The sequence below is a fragment of the Lolium perenne genome, chromosome 2 (genome assembly GCF_019359855.2).
Source record: "Lolium perenne isolate Kyuss_39 chromosome 2, Kyuss_2.0, whole genome shotgun sequence".
NCBI lineage: Eukaryota > Viridiplantae > Streptophyta > Magnoliopsida > Poales > Poaceae > Lolium > Lolium perenne.
This window is the reverse complement of record NC_067245.2, coordinates 10,113,808-10,135,502: the sequence shown is the minus strand read 5'-3', so window position 1 is coordinate 10,135,502 and position 21,695 is coordinate 10,113,808. Positions and strand designations below refer to the sequence as shown.

At 41.6% G+C, this 21,695-nt stretch overlaps 2 protein-coding genes across 3 annotated transcripts; one reads left to right on the top strand and one right to left on the bottom strand.

The window, feature by feature from the left end:
• Positions 1-11,374: 11,374 nt before the first annotated feature.
• Positions 11,375-13,104, top strand: LOC127331109 (UDP-glycosyltransferase 79). The gene is made up of 2 exons (XM_051357182.2): positions 11,375-12,497; positions 12,587-13,104. The coding sequence occupies exons 1-2, from the start codon at positions 11,402-11,404 to the stop codon at positions 12,922-12,924; spliced, it is 1,434 nt and encodes a 477-aa protein (XP_051213142.1). The 5' UTR covers positions 11,375-11,401; the 3' UTR covers positions 12,925-13,104.
• A 1,976-nt stretch (positions 13,105-15,080) lies between these two features.
• On the bottom strand, positions 15,081-18,958 carry LOC127331110 (uncharacterized). 2 transcript variants are annotated; one of them, XM_051357183.2, is made up of 5 exons: positions 18,479-18,958; positions 17,292-17,606; positions 16,644-17,063; positions 16,447-16,503; positions 15,081-16,353 (listed from the first exon to the last, which is right to left on the bottom strand). In XM_051357183.2, exons 2-5 carry the CDS (start codon positions 17,461-17,463, stop codon positions 16,085-16,087), a joined length of 918 nt encoding a protein of 305 aa, XP_051213143.1. In that variant the 5' UTR covers positions 17,464-17,606; positions 18,479-18,958; the 3' UTR covers positions 15,081-16,084. The 2 variants fall into 2 exon arrangements, with proteins under 2 accessions (XP_051213143.1, XP_071681197.1); XM_071825096.1 differs by having other exon boundaries at positions 15,081-16,243.
• Positions 18,959-21,695: the final 2,737 nt, after the last annotated feature.

Sequence of the window (21,695 nt, the reverse complement as noted above, 5' to 3'; positions counted from 1 at the left end):
ATTGGGGAATCTACAATACATAAAATCTTGCTCGTAGCTGATTTTGGCTAAGAGGGTTTTACTCACATTACACGTGCCACTTTCCTTGTCTGCAAAACAAGTTCCAATAAAGGAAGAGGAAAGAAGAGGACATTGTGGGCGAGATTGAACACCTTTTTATGTGTTAAGCTGAGGCCTTGTTTAGCTGAGGATTTCGACTTAGGCCTAACAGCTCAGCACACCCAGAAATAAATTTCCTTGCGCGCACCATCACGGCAAAAATAACAAAATTAGCACGCAAGATTAAGAACGAAGTGAATTTAAGTAACTTGGTTAGCTTTTCAAGCAATATATTCAGAGAAAGAGCACACATGTCCGGCTAGAAATAATCGTAAGAGAAGAACAATAAATCTAAGGCATCCCACTTCATATGCGAAGGGACGCGACGGCGCATGGATTCATACCTTGAGTCGACTCGGCTCGTAGAAGGGCGGTCGCGCCTCGAGGATGCCGGCGACGTCTCCACCTCGATCTCACATGTGACTGCTTCTCGGTGGGCGGTGCGCCACGCTATGTAGAAGATCTATCAAAAGAGGAGAGCCCGATGACGCTACCGACGCCTCAACCTTGATAGCACCGGCTTGTTGCTCCGCACCGAGATGCGCCACGTGCAAGATTTAGCGGATGCGCCAATTTTAGAGATACGTCATGATCGTTGTAACAAATTTCAACATGATGATGATTTGATCCTGCACTCGGCCTTGAACATAAGTACTAGTACAGTCTCACAATTTTTTTTTGATTTATACTTTGCGAGATTTAGCGGATGCGCCAAATTCAGAGATAGATCATGATCATGGTAACACAATTTTCAATGTAATGATGATTTGATGTTGCACTAGACCTTGAACATAAGTACTAGTACGGTCTCACAATTTTGTATCATTATACTTTGCAAGTTTTAGCGGATGCGCCCATTTTCGTAGGATCATGGTAACAAATTTTCAACGTGATGATGATTTGATGTTGCACTCGACCTTGAACAGAAGTACTACTACTGTCTTACAATTTCTTTATCATTATACTTTGCAAGATTTAGCAGATGCGCCAAATTCAGAGATAGATCATGATCATGGTAACAAATTTTCAACGTGATGATGATTTGATGTTGCACTCGAACTTGAACAGAAGTACTAGTACAGTCTCACAATTTTTTTATCATTATACTTTGCGAGATTTAGCGGATGCGCCAAATTCAGAGATAGATCGTGATCATGGTAACACACTTTTCAATGTAATGATGATTTGATGTTGCACTCGACCTTGAACATAAGTACTAGTACGGTCTCACAATTTTGTATCATTATACTTTGCAAGTTTTAGCGGATGCGCCCATTTTCAGAGGTAGATCATGATCATGGTAACAAATTTTCAACGTGATGATGATTTGATGTTGCACTCGAACTTGAACAGAAGTACTAGTATGGTCTCACAATTTTTATTATCATTATACTTTGAAAGATATAGCGGATGCGCCAATTTCAGAGATAGATCATGATCATGGTAACAAATTTTCAACGTGATGATGATTTGATGTTGCACTCGGCCTAGAATAGAAGTACTAGTACGGTCTCACAATTTTTTTTATCATTATACTTTGCAAGATATAGCGGATACGCTAATTTCAGAGATAGATCATGACCATGGTAGTGACCAATATTCAAGGTGACGATGATTTGATTTTGCACTCGGCCTTGAACAGAGGTACTAGTACGGTCTCACAATTTTTTATCATTATACTTGGACCTTAGCGAAATTCAAAATCTCATAGCGGCAAAACTTCCCGCCTACAAAATACAAAAATTTCACACGCTTCCAAATTCCCATTCTACCCCTGTGGAGATGACAGCAAAGTCGGTTGGTGGGGGGGTCTGCCCGTCATTTTTTGGATCACCACCTCCCTAGCCCGGAAACCCTCCAAAAAAAAATTCATTTCCCTCATACCACCCACCGGAACTTCCCAAGTCCCTCTCTCCCACCTCCACGACCACCGCACCGGAACATCCCCGCCGGACTTCCCTGGCCTACCCGAGCCCTCGCGATCCTCATCATCCGGCTGCCTGCCGGAGCCGCTTCATCGACGCCATCATCAACCGGATCGGATCATCCCCGCCGAACCTCGAAACCATATGCTCATCTAGCAGTCTACCGCAGTCGCTTCAGCTGCGGTATCGTCCACCCCACCGGAGCCGCTTCGCCGGATCCGTCGTCCACCGCATCGGATCTTGCTCACCGACACCGCTGTGCACGAACCGGATCTGCTTCACCGGCGTCGTGCATGATCTAAACTCTTCTACTGTCGCTTTTCTATTGCTTGCCTGCAAGTTCTTGTTTAATCTTGGGGGAACCTGTTTGTGCTAACGACGCGCCGTTACGTTTTTGCAGATGAGATGAGTAATCATGAAGTGTAATGGCCGTCTCTCCAACCCCAAGTAGCACATGTAGCGTACTTCATCACCGGATCTATCAACCCCAGGAAGATCTGCTGTGACTCCCACAGAGTGCTTCTCCTAATGTAAGTCCCTTGTTTTAGCGCCATGTTCTGGGTTCAGATGCTTGTTTGTCTGAAGCTCTTTTAGTTCATTCCTAGCTATGACCGTAACACGTTGCTATTTTCTACTTCATTGCTAACTTTAAGCGATTGAACATTTTGGTTTGCATTCCCTGCTCTGTAGATGTAGCCATCATAACTTCTATCTTGCTCAGTCATTGTTACAAAAATTATAGGTATTATAGTAACATCCTGCTATTATTTAGTTCATAGCCAATTTTAAGTAATTGCACATGTTGGTTCGCATTCCCTGCTCTATAGCTTTTGGCATCGTAACTTCTATATTTGGTTTACATTCTCTGCTCTGTAGATCTAGCCATCATAACTTTATCTTGCTCAGTCGTTGTTACAAAAATTATGGCCTGCTACTATGTTGTTTGTGCCAATTTTTTACTCCATGAACATGTTGGCTTGCATTCCCTGTACTACAGGTGATGCCATTTTTTGTATCTAGTTCATTGTAAGCTAACAAAGTAAGGACTTAGTTTGGCATGCTATCACTCTGCTATCTAGCCTATAGTACAAATAAACTTGTCATACTACTAGATAATAATTTTGCGTGCCATCTTGTTCTTCAAAAGCTGCATTATTGACTTGTTTCTCTGACTTGGCATGACACTCACATATGGAAAGCTGAACATATTGGTTTGCATTCCCTCTTATACAAATTCACAGGTGATCCCACTATATTCTGTATCTGGTCCATCCTAAGCTCCAGCATTAACTATCCTCTATGTGTTGCTCATTACAAGTTTATATCCCGAAACATCTTGATTTGCATCCCCTTCACTATAAGTTCAGGAGTATTATTTAGTTCACGGCCAAAATGAAGTAATTGCACTTGGCACATGTTGGTTCATATTCCCTCCTCTTTAGCTTTTGCCATCGTAACTTCTATTTTTGGTTTACATTCCCTGCTCTGTAGATGTAGCCATCATAACTTCATCTTGCTCAGTCGTTGTTACAAAATTTATAGCCGGCTACTATGTTGTTCATGCCAATTTTGTACTCCCTGAACATGTTGGTTTGCATGGGACTCGACGAGAGTAAGTCTCATTGCTTCATTCTAACATGCTCTGTTATATTGGCTGTTGGTATGCGACATGCACTCTTTCTTTGCTTATTGTGCGCATTACAATGATCTTGTTATAACGACGAAATGATGAGTTCCAAATTCTTTGGCAAACAATATTGTAGTGTCTTTGCCTTTCCATTGTTGCTGTCTTAACTTGTAATGTCTTTGTTTCGGATATAGGTGCTGCATGGACAACTTAAAAGAGTGCCGGATACCTTCATTGTATGGCTAGGTTTAATTACCATTCAATTTCTCGGGGTTCTGTTATATTTTTTCAATGCCTTGCAAACCGATGTAATATTTAGTTAGTTTTTATAGTTCTTTCGCGCATTTTTCTTTGGTGCTTGTGTTAAGTGAGGCTATCCGACGTAAATCAATGCTGCGTAAATATTCTCGATATCTAAATCACGAATTCCCATCCCTTAAACGGCCCAATTAAGCGAAATCACATATGTGCCGGCCCGCAAAATCCTAAAGCGCCTATTACGCCGGCATATAAACAGCAACTAAACGGGCTAGCCCACTTACTTATTGGGCCAGCCCACTTGATTTACTGTGGACCCCACACTTTTATTGGGCCGGCCCACTTGCTTTAAGGTGGACCCCACCCACCATCAACCGACCCACTAACTAGTTGGGCCAGCCCAATTGCTTTTGTGGTGGACCCCACATACTAAATGGGCCAGCCCTTTAAGGCGAAAGTGGGACCCACCTGTGTTTTTGCCCGGCCCACTAACGTGTTGGGCCGGCCCACATTCTATATGGTGGACCCCACATACAAAATTGGCTGGCCCTTTAACAGAAAGTGGGACCCACTGTGTTTTTGGCCGACCCACTAGCGTGTTGGGCCGCCCACTTGCTATACGGTGGACCCCACATACTAAATGGGCCGGCCCTTTAACAGAAAGTGGGACCCACCGGTGTTTTGGCCGGCCCACTATCTTGTTGGGCCGGCCCACTTGCTATATGGTGGACCCCACATACTAAATGGGCCAGCCCTTTAACTGGAAAGTGGGACCCACCTGTGTTTTTGGCCCGGCCCACTATCTTGTTGGGCCGGCCCACTTGCTATATGGTGGACCCCACATACTAAATGGGCTGGCCCTTTAACAGGAAAGTGGGACCCACCGGTGCTTTTGGCCCGGCCCACTGGCTTGTTGGGCCAGCCCATTTGATCAAATGTGGACCCCACGTACTAAATGGGCTGGCCCGATAGCAGGAAAGTGGGACCCACATGCTAATTGGGCCGGCCCAATAACTTCTTGGGCCGGCCCAGTTGCTTTAATGTGGACCCCACTTTGTAAATGGGCCGGCCCGATACCAGGAAAGTGGGTCCCACATGTCTTGTGGCCCGGCCCTTTTGCCTGTTGACCGGTCAATCGAGTGCATTCGGCCCGCCCACATGCTTAGTGGGCCGGCCCATTAAAGTTTTGACCGATCAACCTTAGAGGTTAGGCCGGCCCACGTAACTAATGGACCAGCCCAGCTATATAGTTGACCGGTCAAACTAAGTCAGCTGGCCCGACCATAAACTTAATGGGCCGGCCCGCTTAAGACGTGGCAGGCCTCGTGTGGGCCTACCATCTACCACGGGGTTTCAGCCGGTTAACGCCGTTAACTGCCAGTTAACGGCGTCTGCCACGTGTCAGTTTGCATGACGTCAGTAGTCAACGGGCTCCCGGAAACACTTGGGCAATGGTCCGATTTTCCGTGGCGGAAGGGCGCCCAAGCGCGACGGACCGAAAAAATCGTCGTAGGACTTTGCCTGACGCAGTTTCCACAACAGAACCCATATCGTCGGGTTAGGCCCATAGGCGACGAAAAATACCCCTTAGCGGACGATTTTGAGACGTTGTCTATCAGAACTTTTCTTGTAGTGTATAGAGTGTATCCAACCATATTCTTAAATCTTTAGAAATAATTGACACATGAAATCATGACCATAAAACCATCTTCATTATACCTTTATTCTAAATTCTAGCCATATTCAAAATATTTATGAACAACCAATATTGTTAAGAACATTAGCAAACCCTAATCATATGTTCATCATGCAAATGTTATAAATTTCAAATCACCTAAATAAATTTGGTTCTTAACTTAAAAAGGGAATTGAGATACATAATTAAAACCATTTCCACTTCACTCAAATCTCACCAGATATCAATCTAATCGAAATTTCAAAACTTGTTTAAACAACAACATTAGGCAGTGAGCATGCTTATAAAGTTGTATTAATATTCAAATAATTTAGAATCTGCAGAACAAAATAGAATTCAGATTGAAATTCAAATAACAAAATTCAAAACAGAAAATAAAAACAGAAAATAGAAAAGAAGAAAAAGGAGAGTCTTACCTGGTGGACCTCAGCAGCCCAGCAACAGCCCAGGAGTAAGCCCAAACGCCAGCCCAGCCCAACAACAAAACGATCCACGCTCCCGTACCGTTTCGGCGAGGAAGAAAAGAAGCTCCATCTTCTTCCTCGCAGACGACACGCCGGCGGGCACTGTTGCCACGTCCTCGTGGAGGATGAGCACGCCCCGGACATCGCAGACGATCTCTGAACCCCGTACAAGCGTCTTCGCGTCCGTCTTATCTCCTGTGCATCCCGATTCGTGCCCAAACCATTCACCCACTCACCGACGCATCTCGGCCGTCTCCGCCACCGCGTCGCCGCTGTAGGGCTCCCCTCACTCTATAAAACCACCTGGAGATCCGCCAAGAAACCCTAGAAACTCTCCACTCCTCCATTTTCCCTCGGACTCTCTCCATTTCTCAATATCTTCCACAGTATCTCATCGGTGTCGATCAAGGATGCGACGATAGAGACCACCCCTGCGTCCATGGAGTGGACGAGGAGAAGCGCCGTGCCTCGGTGAGCATTCTGGCAGAAGGAATCGAAGGGGGAAGGCTCCAGACGCGGACAATCGTCCATCCCCTTTCGCGGTGGTTCGCCAGAATCCGTGACCTTGCCGTCGTCTCCGACCACCAATGCCTCCGTCGATCACAACATCATCCTCAGGGTGAGCGTACGCACCTCAGGGGCTTTCTATTTTGCCTTAGCATCTGCGGTAGCCTTCGATTGATCCTTCGCCGGAGTAGCACAGCCGCAGAGCTCGCCGTCGGCGTAGCTCCGATGAACCCCTGAGACAATAACCACCACCAGTAGATTTGCCTTGTTGTTCTGATTCGATTGAGCCTAGTAGCCCATCCTATCGTGCCGTAAATCGGCGGAGCCGTCTTCTACTGGCCGCCAGCGTCAAGCCGCCGACGAGAACGACGTGTCTCGCCTCGTCAGCATCATTGACTGGTCGTTGCCCGCGTGGCAACTGACCCAGTCAATGTCCCCACTAGTCAGTGTCTGGAGCTAGATCTGTCTCGGTACATTTTGTATTTGTTGTTTAATTTAAAAACCAGTAAATTGCTAAAACTTTGTAAAACCATATAAAATTCATTTCAACTCAGAAAATATGAATAATATATCAAAATGCTCACAAAAATAAACTCTATTCAAATAAAATAAAAAATAAAAATGTGTGTCAAAATAAAAATTTACTTATTTTTATATTTATTAATTATGTCTTTCTAATAGTTTTAAATACAATTTTAATTCAATAAAGAATTAAGTTTCAAAATTAAATTTTAACTACTCAAGTAACTAAGTAAAATGTTAAGATTAATTTTCTTTATCATAATTGCATTAACTTAAATATTAGTGATAATTCATAAACCCTAATTTGCAATTTACTATTTTCTATTTTCTTTAAATAATAGTAAAGTAAGAAAAATACTATAAGATAATATTATTTTGGTAATTTAAAACTTGTTTACTTAAACATCTTTAGTTAACAAGTTAAGTATTTTAAAACCTAATAATAATTGTTAAACCCTAGTTTTAATTTAAGTAAGACCTTGATCCCATTATTTTTATGTGTTCATCCTTAATAGTTGCCATCCTAAAACCCTAGGGGTTTAGCCCATATGATTATATAAGCTTCATCTATACCTATAGAACCTTAGTTAGAAACAAATGCATGCATGATCATGATCTACTAAAATAAACAACATCAATTTACATGTGATCATCATTTCATGTCTTTATTTTTAATTCAAACTATAGGATCCACTAGTGTCACTTAGGAGCAAATCCTAGCTTGTTAATATGTTAGCACCATTGATCACCATACCACCCCATTAGGATCAACCTAAACCATCAAACCCTAGTAGAACCATAATGATGAACCCTAGTACCAACCTTGTATAGCAATTGACAACACATGCTCCTATCCAACTAAACCCTATTCATGAAATAATAAACCACCTAGTTTAGAAGCCATTAGTCATTACTTAATGAATCCAATGTGAAGCCATAGTAAACCCTAATAGATAACTTATGAAATCACCTTGAACCTTATGAGAAACCATAGTAATAAACCTATCTAAACTTGTTACATATAAACCCATTCCAAGTTAAGAACCAACTAGTTCCTATTAGGGAACTAGAGGACTTAAATAGTAAACCCTAGAAGCCATATCTCCTAATTAGTAGTTTTTATTCTTATTTAACCTGTTCTTCAAAAGTTATTCTTTTGAAGTACAAATGTCAAACCATAGAAGCCCATAGTTCTTATTTAAAATACTTATTATTTATTAATGAACCTGTTCTTCAAAGGTTATTCTTTTGAAGTATAATATAAGTAATCACCAACCATGTCTTGTAGAACTTAAAACTAACAACTATTCTTGACTTGTTATATAACCATCATTCTTTTGTGTGTATGATTGTTAGGATGCATTATATCATGTGTTTATGCTATTTATATCATCAACCCTAATAAGAACCTTGTTTGAGAACCATTCTAAAAGTGCAACAAACCCTAAAGAAATCTTTACAACTCATACATCCTAAATCATCGAGGTTAGGTTACGCTCGGGACGATTGCATCTCATACTATGCATTATAGCATCTTTGCCAATTCTTTAAACATTGTCCTTACCAGACGATGATGGTATTTCAACATTTGGAGTTCTCACGTATCGAAGTTTTTGCCTGCATAATCTTGCAGTCTAGAAAGGCAAGTTCATCGCTTGCTCATGTCATTTGATTATTTTTATCAAATTATATGCAAAGTACTATACTTATCACTCTTGCATTGAAAATCAAATATTATTTTACAATTATGAATATGACTATGTGGTGGGTAATGGAACCATGGTATGTGTTGATTGGTGGAGGTTCCATTGCATGGGTACTATTCATCTAGGACTAAGTACCAATGTCGTCCAGTGATTCTAGCGCCGTACATATCGCGTTAACCATAAGATCTATAATGGCTCTGGGGAAGTCAGCTGTATCTTTTCCCTCTCGCATGCCAACGGACTAGTAATAAGGGTTGCCTGGATCGGTCTATCTTTGGTAAAGGTGGGGACATGTGGTCCATCACGGTCTACCATTAGATACAGGGGAGGACAGACTTATTATTGGTCTATGAAGGATTGTAAGGGTTGTCCGGATCGGTCTATCTATGGTGTATAGGACAGGGCACATAAGTTGTTCGGATCGGTCTACCTTAACGGTATAGGGGAGAACAAGTGCCTGTGTTGGTCTACCCATAGATATAGGGGAGGACAGACTTACAAAAGGATGGGTCTGTGGGGTCGCGGAGAAGGCAGTGATTGGCTTGGATCTTATACCTGGCCTCACACCAAGGAAGTGTGGACGGATACTTAAGGCCGGTTGGCAACAAGGTTAAGTTCTCTTATGGGAAAAGTAACGCACCTCTGCAGAGTGTATCAAATTGTGGCTGTCACTCCCTGTTCCGGGAAGGGAACTGCGAACGCGGCAGGAAAGGAACTCCATGAAGTTCTGGTCAACCTGTGAAGACTGACGGGCATAGTTTTCAGAATAAAATAAACCTTTTGAAGAAATGTTTATGAAAACTTGCATTGGCCTATGACTTTCTGGTCTATGGCTGTAGCTAGTGCATGATACACCTATTTCCTAATATGAACTTGTTGAGTACGCTCGTACTCATCCCACTCTTAAATCCCCTGCTTAGCTATGGAGGCACCGGAGGATAAACTACCGTGGAACTCGAAGACAAAGGAGTCAACTGCAACAAGATGAAGAATACAATCAAAGAAGTCAATGGAGTCAACTTCTGCATCAGCTAAAATGGAAACTTAGACTAGTAATAGAAGGGAACATTTCCCTAATCCTAGCACCTAAGTAGCTAGATGTCTATAGCAAGCCAAGTAGCTCTTAAGTTTGAGTTAGCAATAAGTTATTCTACGAGTCGTTCTTCTGGAGCTTTATTTGAAGTTTTACCTCACTGTAAAGTAGGAGGCTGTGTTGATCTTCTGTAAACAGTTTGTGTATCCTTCTATAGACATACCTTGGACACGCATTTTTTTCGGTTGTACCACTCTGAGAGATGTAATATGAGTGGAACGGTGTTTCACTTGTGTTATGTCAATGACTTGTGTACTACACCATGCAGTGGTACGCTGGGTCACCACATCTACGTGTTGTTCTTCTGGAGTTATTTGCAGTTTTACCTCATTGTAATTAGGAGACTATGATGATCTTTCGTAAAGAGACGAATTTGTAAATCAATATAAAGCCTTGGACCCACAATGTTTCTATCGTACCACTCTCGGAGATGTAATACTAGTTGAATGGTCTTTCATTGGTGTTATGTGAACGACTTACATACTATAACATACTAAGTCACCGCACTGTGTGACCCAGTGTGATCGAAACTTTTTATCTGTTTGCCAGTGTGGTCCAAACTTGTTAAGCTTTGTTCAACTTATACTATCTGTTTAGTATGTCGAATTTATTTATTTGTTACGCTTGTAATAAATTATTGTAGTTCATTTATTGTTTGAAATTTAAATCATAGCAAAAAATAATCTATGGAGGGCATATGGGGTAAACGGCTGGGCGCCGACGCCTCCCACAATCGAATCTGCGTCGGCACCCATTCGGGCCAAAAAATGGCTTTGCCGAACGCCGTACTGGGGGCGTGAATGGAGATGTTTTTAGTGCAACGGGTAATTGGCTGAACAGTAACTCTTGCTCGGATAATTTTTTTGTGAGGTGGGTTGTAATTTTGCTTTGGCTCGAATTGGCGGCGGGAAAAGAAATACTATTTTTTCCTGTACAAGATGAAAAGAATATTGCTAGCACTATACCACTAAATCGTCATATATTTTGTAAGAGAGGAAGTACAACATGATGGATTTTTTAGCTCTCTATAGTAAGAAGGGATAGTAAGAATGTGAAGTAAACTGAGAAATATGGTTTATGGTAGCATTTGTACATTTGCAGCAGAAAACTTGCACTATTGTTTCTGATAGAATCGTATTATGATTATTTATAGGGTGTGTCTATGTGTCTCAGTTGACTGAGATTTTCTGAATTCTCAGATACCTCAGAAAAATACAATTACAGTATAAAGAAAAATTTATATGATTTTAAAGTGCAAACAATTTAGACGGCCGATGCACAACTAGGAGGAGCACGGCCGGAGTCTGCGGAGCAGCTTCTTCCCTGAATCCTTGTGATGCACACCGTGCATTCCTGAACAGTAACAGTAGTCAAGTCAAAGCCAGCTCGTACTGCTTCATGGAAGCTTCGCAAAGCCAGCTCGAACTTGCGCGCCACTCTTCTACAATCCTTCTGCTATATATTCTCCAACAATCTCGGATCACTTGCACACTCACTGGACTGGATGGAGGACAAGAAAAGCAGAGACATGGCGACTGCAAACATCCATGCCACCTCCTCCGGCGACGAAGAGAGAGATGGCGGCACACACGTCCTCCTGGTGCCGCTGCCGGCGCAGGGCCACACGAACCCGATGCTCGAGTTCGGCCGCCGCCTCGCGTACCACGGCCTCCACCCCACGATCGTCCTCACCCGCTTCGTGCTCTCCACCGGCCCGCCTCCCGGCGCCCCCTTTCGCGTCGCGGCCATCTCCGACGGCTTCGACGCCGGCGGCATGGGCTCCTGCCCTGACCCGGTCGAGTACTGCCGCAAGGCTGAGGCCATCGGGTCAGACACGCTGGCGCAGGTCATCGCCGCCGAGGTGTGCGCCGGCCGAACCCCGGCCGTGCTGGTGTACGACCCGCACATGCCGTGGGCGGGGCGGGTGGCGCGCGCCGCCGGCCTGCCCACCGCCGCGTTCATGTCGCAGTCCTGCGCCGTGGACCTGGTCTACGGCGAGGCGTGGGCGGGGCGCGCGCCGCTGCCGATGGCCGACGGTAGCACGCTGCGTCGCCGCGGTGTGGTGAGCGTGGATCTTGGCCCGGACGACCTGTCGCCGTTCGTGGTCTCGCCGGAGCTGTACCCGAAGTACCTCGACGTGTCGATTCGGCAGTTCGAAGACCTTGAGGAAGTGGACGCCGTGCTCATCAACTCCTTCCGCGAGCTCGAGCCACAGGAGGCGCAGTACATGGAGTCGAGATGGCGAGCCAAGACGGTCGGCCCAACGCTGCCGTCCTTCTTCCTTGACGACGGCCGCCTTCCGTCGAACAGAGCCTACGGCGTCAACTTCTTTAGCAGCGACGCGCCGTGCATGGCATGGCTTGATCAGCAGCAACCTGGCTCAGTCGTCCTTGCGTCCTATGGGACGGTCTATAGCATGGACGCCGCCGAGCTTGAGGAGCTTGGACATGGGCTATGCGCCTCCGGCAACCCATTTATCTGGGTTGTGAGGCCAAGCGAGGCAAAAAAGTTGACTGAAAAAGTACGAGACAGCTGCAAGGAGAAGGGCTTAATTGTACCTTGGTGTTCCCAACTCGAGGTCTTGGCGCATAAAGCGATAGGTATGAAATCGTCGGTTATAGTATATAGTTTCAGTAACTAATTCTGTGGGAGATTCTGGGAATAATCTTACGATTCTTGTACCCTGCAGGATGTTTCTTGACACACTGCGGATGGAATTCGACGACGGAAGCAATTGCTGCCGGCGTGCCGATGGTGGCAATGCCACGGTCGGCGGACCAGCTTACCAATGCAAGGTATGTGGAGAGCGCTTGGAAAATTGGCGTGCGGATCCAGAGCAATGAGAATGACTTGGTTACGAGGGAGGAAGTGGATGGCTGCATCAAAGAGGTGATGAGTGGAGAAAGGAAGGAGGAGTTCCATACAAACGCTAGAAAATTCATGAAGATGGCCAAGGAGGCAATGCAAGAGGGAGGGTGCTCCGACAAGAATATTTCTGAATTTGCAGTAAAATATTTATCAAGTTAAATTAATTTGTGCTTTCTATAGCTGGTGGCAACTGGCAAGAACGGTAGGTTATCATGCAGTTATGAGAATCAGCACCTTCTGTATGGACATGCTGATGGAGTAATTTTTTTTGCATCGTCACGAGTTATGCTATGATCAAATGACACGATAAGATGTCTATAAGTACTTTTTTTTTATCTACTAACATAACTGAAAACAATAGTGGGCAAAATTTAAAAACCACGACAAGGCTATATGCATCAGTCGAAGCAGAGGTCTTGGTATCACTTTTTTTTAGAAGAAAGCAATCTACCGGTATATGAATTACTATTAGTAATGATTTCATTTTTGTGCCAGAAGCAAGAAAACAGTAGAATTATACAAAAAGAAAGCAAAAAAAGTTGTTCTTCAAATAAACATGTATTTTCTTAAAGTGTCCATAAAAACCCAAGTTTGGCATTTATCTGGTGAATATTGAACAATAGGTTTGAGTACATAACGGATCCCAAGAGAAGTGAGGTTTTTTAACGACCAGTATAGTAACAATAATGATTAATTCTTTAGTGCAGGGTGTGAAGTTTTGGAGGATGATCTCCATCAAGCTTGTTTTATGAAAAATTCAAATATGGCACTTCAAAGTTTAGAAACATCTGAAAATAATCTTAGAAGTAGACGAAAATGTTTCGTATATTCGGGGTACACAAAATTGAAAAAATTGGACATCTAATATAATGAACAATACAAAAATTCAAACCTCCCAAATGTCTAAGGGTGTGTTTACTTTTTGAATGAAGTGGAACGGAATTGAATGGATGGTTCCATTCCAGTGTAATGGAACCATCTCATTCATATGTTATGGTTGTGAGAAATAGTTAGAACAAAATGGTTATTTTTTATTTGGTTAGGGAATTGGACAATACTGTAATGTCATATATTGCTAAGAAAATCCATGATATTAAGCCTAAACCTGATTATTTTTTATAAATCGGAGTTGATAGGGACAGATCAACGAATGGGCCACACGTGCTCTTATATATTAGAGCAAAATTGAACGGTATAAAGGCAAAATTGGAGTGCAGATGGCCAACATATCCACCACCGAGCCTCCCGCCGCTGCTACTTAGTTCGTCCTGTTTCATTTAAGATATTCGAAGAAAATAGTTGAATTTTCAACGAGGTAAAACAATACACTAATGGTTCTAGTAAACTTGAAGACCTCAATTTAGCCATTGTGCTTCCTACTATCCACATTTCTGAATTTCTTGTAAAATAAAGGGCATTTTTTTTTGGATATCCTTGTTATAGTTTCTTGAAGTATTACAAGTAAAAATATGTAACTTTAAAAAAAAAATTATTTTTTATTTTTTATAACATACATATGTGTGTATGTTATCCGTTGCAAAGTTCTTCGAAGAAAGAACATACAAACGAGCGTGCTTAATAACAGTCTTTCAATCACAGTATTTGCTTTCACAGCACATGCCACACGTTTTTTTATTTCCAACAAAACTGTACCTGTATACGTAGGAAACCGACATAAACATTTATAAATTTCTCAGATATTGTTGATTGTATTAACATTATTTTCACATCTTCTAGGTTCCCAATTGATATAGGTATTTAATTTCATGTTCCCATTGGACATTGTCCGAAACAAAATTTATTTCTTGTAATGTGGATTAACAACTAATCATTCCATTCTCACACCACTTCGTTCAAAGAATAAGTATTTTCAAAATTAATGTAGAATTGATTAACACTAGAAACCAAAAACACGAACAACTCATTTATAGAGAACAAACCCTTAAAAATGGCTAAATAGACCAAAAATTGCAGTGAAAATTTCTAATAAAACACATCTTCATACATCATTTTTTCAATAAAGGACGTCATATTTCTCAAAAGATAGTACTTCATCCGTTCTTAAATAAAAGGCCACTTTGGTTTTTAAGGGAAACTTTGACTAGTAATTTGGTTAACCAAGTATGAGTTTGATGTCATTTAAAATTATATCATCGGATGCATATTTCAATGAACTTTTCGATGATATATTTTTGAATGATATATAACTATATTGTGTTAACGAAGGCATTAGTCAAAGTTTGACATGAAAAATGATGTGGCCTTGTATTCATGAATAGAGGGAGTATCACGAAGATACAGTTTAGACTGCTCATAGTGGGAGTAACATAGCTAGTAACATCATACATCTCAAGGCATTATGGTGACATGGCATGCGAATAAATGAAGAAAGAGAGTGAGGTGGTAACTACCTATGTTACCATAACATCACACACCCCTAGGCAAAATGAGTCTACAACATAATAAATGACACAATGCATGACATCACATATAAGTTACTACCCACTATGAAGGTAGTAATCTAGACTAGTAACATAACATATGTTACTAGTCTAAGTTACTCCCCACTATGAGTAGCCTTAGAGGAGGTTGCACCGGCCTCAGGATAACTAGGATAACCCCAGTCTCTATATCAATCAATACATATAACCATATCTTCTCTTTCTAAATAGGTGATCCCATTTTCCTGGCCTCCCATGAAGCCACGTCACCTCATATACCTGCCCACCCCTTCCCACACGGTTTGTTACAGCCGGATACCAGCCGGATACCTCACAGAAGCAAAGCAACATGGCCCAACCTCTGTTCGTCTTCCTCCGCCGCCGCGACTGTTCGTCCTCCTCCCTACACTAGTAAACAGCACGTGCTTTGCACGTCCCCAACCAAACAAGGCAACATAACAAAAATACATATGATTTTTTAGAACTCAAACAAATACACATAGTTACAAACTAATAAAATATTGTGTGAAAATATTACGGAATACATTGATAGCGTCTATCATATGTTGCGCCAAATGTGACGACAAAGTTTTAACTTAGTATGCTTACAAAAAGCTATTAGTTGAGCTGATATCCATATTGTCTCAGTAGAGCTGATTCATAACAGGATCTGAACTAAATTTGGTGTTCTTCAAAAAGGAGTGAAGATCGGAAACATGGACACGAAAAGTGTAAACTCCGGAACCAATTGGTCAAGTCCATGATAAATTTATCCTTGGGCACGAAAAGTGTAAACTCCGGACCTTTTATTGCAGTATCGTTGGTCCAAGATAACACCAAGAGAGGTAAAAGAAAAGTGAGAATTGAAGTACCGTATATTATCTTGAAAGTATTTTGCATCTGGATCTTGACTTGCATATGCGCACTTCATCAGGAACACATGGAGTCACTATCTTGACGTTGCCACCCATGCAACAAAATGTCGGTTTCTCATACTGGAACCTTTTTGCACCGCAATGTGCACAATTAGGTACTGGCTGCAAAACATGATGGGAACTTGGTATATTTCGATGGATATGATTGCCCGAATCAACTTGTTTTTCACAAATTTCATGATTTATGTCTCGATATGATGAATAATCAGAACCTATCAAATGTTCATGAAAAGTAAGAAAACGTGTGAGAATGATGATATTAATTTGTATTTTTCTTTTATTGAGAACTCAATGTTAATATTTACCTTGCCCACTTAATATACAACTCTCATCGTCTTCATATTCATCCTCGATCAAACCATCTACTTGCCCAGAACCAACCATGAATCATTTTTTATCATTAGTAAAAAGAATATTTAGGAGATAAAAGCGTGAATGGATAAAATGCACTACTCCACATGCATACAGAAATAGATGGTATACAACTTAAAAACTTCATTACCTTCTATAGCAGGAAAAGCACCATTTGGGACATAGATGATACTGTCATGGTCTTCATGGTCTTGGACTGCAGCACACTCTTGCATTTTTAGAGGATTGTACTGATCATGTAAGTTACCATTATCTTTGTGTGTGGAACTGCAAGACGCTTCATGAGACGATCTTTTTCCGCTGAGCTTGCTCATCATGTCCATATATGTGTTTGTCCACTTACATTGGCCAATATCTGCTGACGCACAAACATAATCACGTGTTTCTTGTAGGGTAGTACTGCAACCTGCTGCATTAGACACTCTCATTCTCTTGTATTCACTGCCCCTTTCCAGAAACGTCGACATTCGTTTATGAGCGGTGCTTGTTAATTTAGTATATGAGGTAGATGTGGCAGATGGATCTGATGTGGACATGTTTAAGAGTCCAACTGCATCAGCAATATTAGAAAGAAAAAGTTAGAAAAAAAGATAAAAAAATACATCTCTTGCACTGTGGTATATAAACATTTTATCATCTGACTGCATGTCTTGAAAATAAACATATTGCCATTGACCCTTTTAATATCCATTTATGCTGGACTGTATGGATAATCAAGTCATGTAATTTTGTATTTAATAGATAAGATGGATTTTCAGCTGTATTGACAGATACGTACCTTTCTCGCGTCTGTTGGCGAGAGCTGGTGCGTGCATGTTGCCGTGGGTAATTTTATTGATTTGGCTAACTGCAGATTGCACACCATCGCTAAATGCATCATGATTCTTCCTTCTCCGTTTGTATTCACGGTTCCTTTGAAGGTAGGCATCACGCTGTTCTGGAGTCATCATCACGTATCTTTCCCGGTCACGATAACGCTTGCGCTCAGAAGCGTTTCTTCCTATAATACCTTTATGTCCATCTGAAGGATTACTTGATTGTATGGATACACCAGATGGATATACTTGGCGTTTAGTTTCATTAACCAGAAGATCTACAAACAAGAAAGCTTTGCTGATGATGACAAAGTTCACAGTGAACAATATTATTTCAAACTGGTGATTGCAAATATCAAGAATTTGTAATATCTTGAAATGGACTTCGTTCTTGTATTTTAGTGTATCTTGTCATATGAGTAGCTGAATTTCCCTTCATTTATCTGTAGATAACTGTCAATACACGATTCAACTTAGGCGTTACATATTTTAAAAATGCAGCATAATAGTCATCTTATTAGCAGAAGTATGGAGAAGATCTGGTTGTACAACACACGAAGCTTAAATCCCCTCCAAATAGTTTTAGAAAAACTTATTATCATAACCCAAGCTTAAAGATGGTTTAAAACACACCAAGCTTAAAGAGATATCTTGCTTTGCATTTGATGATACCCGTGAGTCAGCCGCATTTATAATATCTTGAAAAAGGTTCCATCTTTGCATTTTTGGTGGATCTTGCTGTATGATTATCTGAATTCTCCCTATTTCCCTTTCTAGATAAATATACGTACATGATTTCACTAAGGCGTCGCATTAGTATAGAAACCATGTGCCTATACAAATGCACGAAGCTCAAGTACCCTCTAAATATTCAACAGAAAACTAATTGTCATAACTCCATTATTTGTCAATGTCATTTCACAGTGGAAAAACATCCACCATCTAAACAAAGATGGTTCAATTGATTGAACGTATGAAATCACAGACTTTTGTTTTAAAAAATAGTCATAACACGTATATACCGGTCCATTATAAATTAGAATGGACAGACAAAAAAAAATCAAAATGATTCGTAGACACAAACACAAACACTTGGTGGGCATAATAGCGGATAGCGTGTAACTTTATCCTTTCAGAAATAGCATATTACCTCTTCAAAATGGAAGTGTGTTGGGTCGATGATGATGTGTCAAATGTGTTGTTGGGCTGTACTGGTATGGCACGGCTGCCGTAGCAGTTGCAACCCACGAACCGAGAGGCTAATTAAGGAGCTGAAATTTTAGGCCAGCAGCAGCGGTAGCATCAGAGAAATAGACGACCACGGACGGGCACGGGAGGGGGCTTGAAGCGTGAGCAAGCAAGCCGTGAGCTGGGCGAGTGCTTGCCGCGGCTGGTGGAGAGCGCGCGTACGGCAGGAGATGTCAGGGAGCGGTGTTGGCGGCGGCGGCGGCGAAAATGTGGAGTTCCGCCGATTGGATTGGAAGCAGCTCGATTGGATTGGAACAGCTCGGTGATGGACGGACGGATAATCGAAACCTGGCGAATCGCTTGTGGGGGAATTTCTTAGTCACGCGGAGAGTAGCAGCAAAGGCAAGCACGGAAGAGATGGCGGGCAAGCGGTGGAACTGGAAGTTGCTAGAGATTGTTATTTTAATCGAGATTCTAGGTTCTTCCAATCAGGCGCGCTGGCCAGATGCGAATCCTGAAGATCCTCGCCGTTGGATTTGTTCATGTATGAATCTAACGGTAAATCCGCATCACAGTGACTTAAATCAACGGTTGGTATGTGTTCTTAGGATGCCATGATAAGAGAGAGAATGGAACGCAGATTCAAATTTCAAAATTGGTACACTATATAGGAGTATAGATATAGATATGCGCCCCGGCGACTTAATACCCATCAAAACACTTGATGAATCTCAGTATTCAACGAGTGGAAACTGCTCAATGAAACTCATCCACCGCCGTCGTCGCCTCCAGGTTAAAAAAACAGGCCACGCTACCATCCGCATCCGCATCAATCACGCAGCATGCTCACATCGCCACCATGGCCAGCGACCTCCACGCTGGTTCCTGGCTGCTCCCCATTCAAAATCCTCCTTTATTTTTCACAATCCCTCACTATATGTTTCCAATCTGGCAGGTTGAGCTCCTGCTGGAAAATCCGCTCGACGTTTTTTTTACCCTGCACCCGATTCAGTCTGCTCCTATCTCATGCCCTCCCGAATTCTTTGGATTTCTTGGCTTCTCGGCCAGCTCGCTGAAGATTTCTTCCGGATTCATTGACTTCTCGGTCTACTGGCTCGCCTCTACCTGAAGGACCTCCATCGAGTAGTGTTCGCATTGGTATTTTTCCTCAGGCATCACCTCAGAGGCTGATTTCTCTACTTCACACGATTACCTGCATGTGTCCTCCCAAGGCATTCTCTCATGTTGTTATTTCTGTACTAATATGTCTGATTTTGCCCCCTACGCGAGCAGGGATATCCCGATCCAGGTTGGGGCAAAAGAGAGATCGAAGACCAATTCCAATTGGACATGGGCACATCGCACATACTTAGCTCCACTCTAAGTACTACATGAATAGCTCTTGAATTAAGTAATTCATCCGCATGTTCCTAAGACCAAATTCTATTGTACGTTGGTATATCTATGATTTCAAATTATGCTTCAATTTGTTTACCTAACATCCGTCTCACATTTTTTTTAATTGCTCAGTCTATATAGGTAGCATTTTAATACTCTTATTTTCTGTGGAGCAAGAGCAATCTCCTTCCATGCGTTTCTCTTAAACTAAGTTAGTTTGTATAATTGCTTGGTTTGTCTTCTATTTTCTTCAGGAAGGATTTATATAGAGAAACTCCGCTTGGACTACAGAAGTCTCGAGGTATGGATAAATTTACTTATCTCTGCTTTTTGCTCGAATAGTATTATGCTATATGGAATTCTGGATGCAACAGATGTTTGATGAAAGGAGCTTCTGTCATCAGGTTAGTTCTCACCATCCTATAAACAATTAAATTTGCTACAGTCAGATCAATAAATGTTTTAATCAGATTATAGTATGGTTCATACGACAGATTGTGACTGAAGTATGAATTGTATTTTTTTGCATTATTTAGCAACAAATATATATATATAGCATGCATTGAGCAATATAGGAGAATCGACATACAGGCAACAACTGGAATCTTTAATTTTAGGTACATGATAATCCTTCCTTCTCCCAGATATTTTGCTGATAAAATATCAGCAATTTGTGTCATTTGAACAAAATCTGAGGCGAAAAAAACTGTGTTTGCTGACAGGTAGTTTGGGGAATGGTCGTTTGACGGCTTCATGCGATGTGTGTGCCACTCAAATTTGCCTGCTACAAATTCTACTTCAATTTCACAGGCCCCCTTCAGGGTTGAAGTTAGCATGGGCAGATGCAATTATTTTCTCCTTCTGTAGAATTCTACTGGTATGTGTGTAACTTTTTTCATGAAAGATTGGAGAAGGGGGAAGTGGTTCTGCACATGGCTATATAACTAAAAGAGCAAACATGTACATAATTCCATTTTTTGTTGCTTGACTATATGTGTTCATATATTGTTCTTCAGAAACAATGTTCAGTTGTCAAAATATATTGTCCCTCCTTTGCTATATACCACCGTAGGGCTTTTGCATATGTGCTTTGTGATGTAACATGTATTTTTTTCACAGGCTATTAGAAAGGTGTCTTATGCCTTTAGGTAGAACTGCAATCTTATATCACGACTTATGCCTTCTGCATAAGATACATAGGCAGTATATACTTATTTTAGAATACATGTGTTTTACTTTTAGATGGAACCAACATTTCGGCTGTTCTATTTGATTCTTCACATGCATGTTGGATATGATTAGGAGTTTATCGATTGTATTTTAATATTGTTCAAGGAAAGGGAATTTGTCTGGAATGATATATCAACTTAATCTTTATACCAAACACCTCTTCTCCAAATGCTATTTTACAAAGCTCCCATGTTGATTGTCATTAGCTTCTGGTTGTCCGTTAATAGACTATATGATGTAACAGAAATTCCCGCAGCAACGCGCGGGTTATTATCTAGTATTGTTAAAAGCCGGGGCAATTCACAAACATAAACAAATAAAAAAATAAAAAAATCCCAACAACTCATGGCTCGCTAGATTACTTCAATTTCATGAGGCTACCATTAACCCAAAAGCCCGCCTTCAAGAATCAATTGTACTATCTCATAATGACAAGTTCAACCGTAGGTAGATCTTGGGATTTTATCCCCCAAAAGCTGATATTTGGACCACCACCTTCAACAAAGGCATGCCGCATGCGCGCATCGATATTTCTGGATCATAATCAAAGT

Bases quoted from the DNA above. Each gene is read 5' to 3' on its own strand.
- LOC127331109 (XM_051357182.2), top strand. From the start codon at position 11,402: ATGGAGGACAAGAAAAGCAGAGACATGGCGACTGCAAACATCCATGCC. The intron at 12,498-12,586 runs GTATGAAATCGT...TGTACCCTGCAG, and splicing joins CTTGGCGCATAAAGCGATAG to GATGTTTCTTGACACACTGC.
- LOC127331110 (XM_051357183.2), bottom strand. From the start codon at position 17,463: ATGATGACTCCAGAACAGCGTGATGCCTACCTTCAAAGGAACCGTGAA. The intron at 17,064-17,291 runs GTACGTATCTGT...TTGCTGATGCAG, and splicing joins CGCCAACAGACGCGAGAAAG to TTGGACTCTTAAACATGTCC. The intron at 16,504-16,643 runs GTAATGAAGTTT...CTGGGCAAGTAG, and splicing joins TGCTTTTCCTGCTATAGAAG to ATGGTTTGATCGAGGATGAA.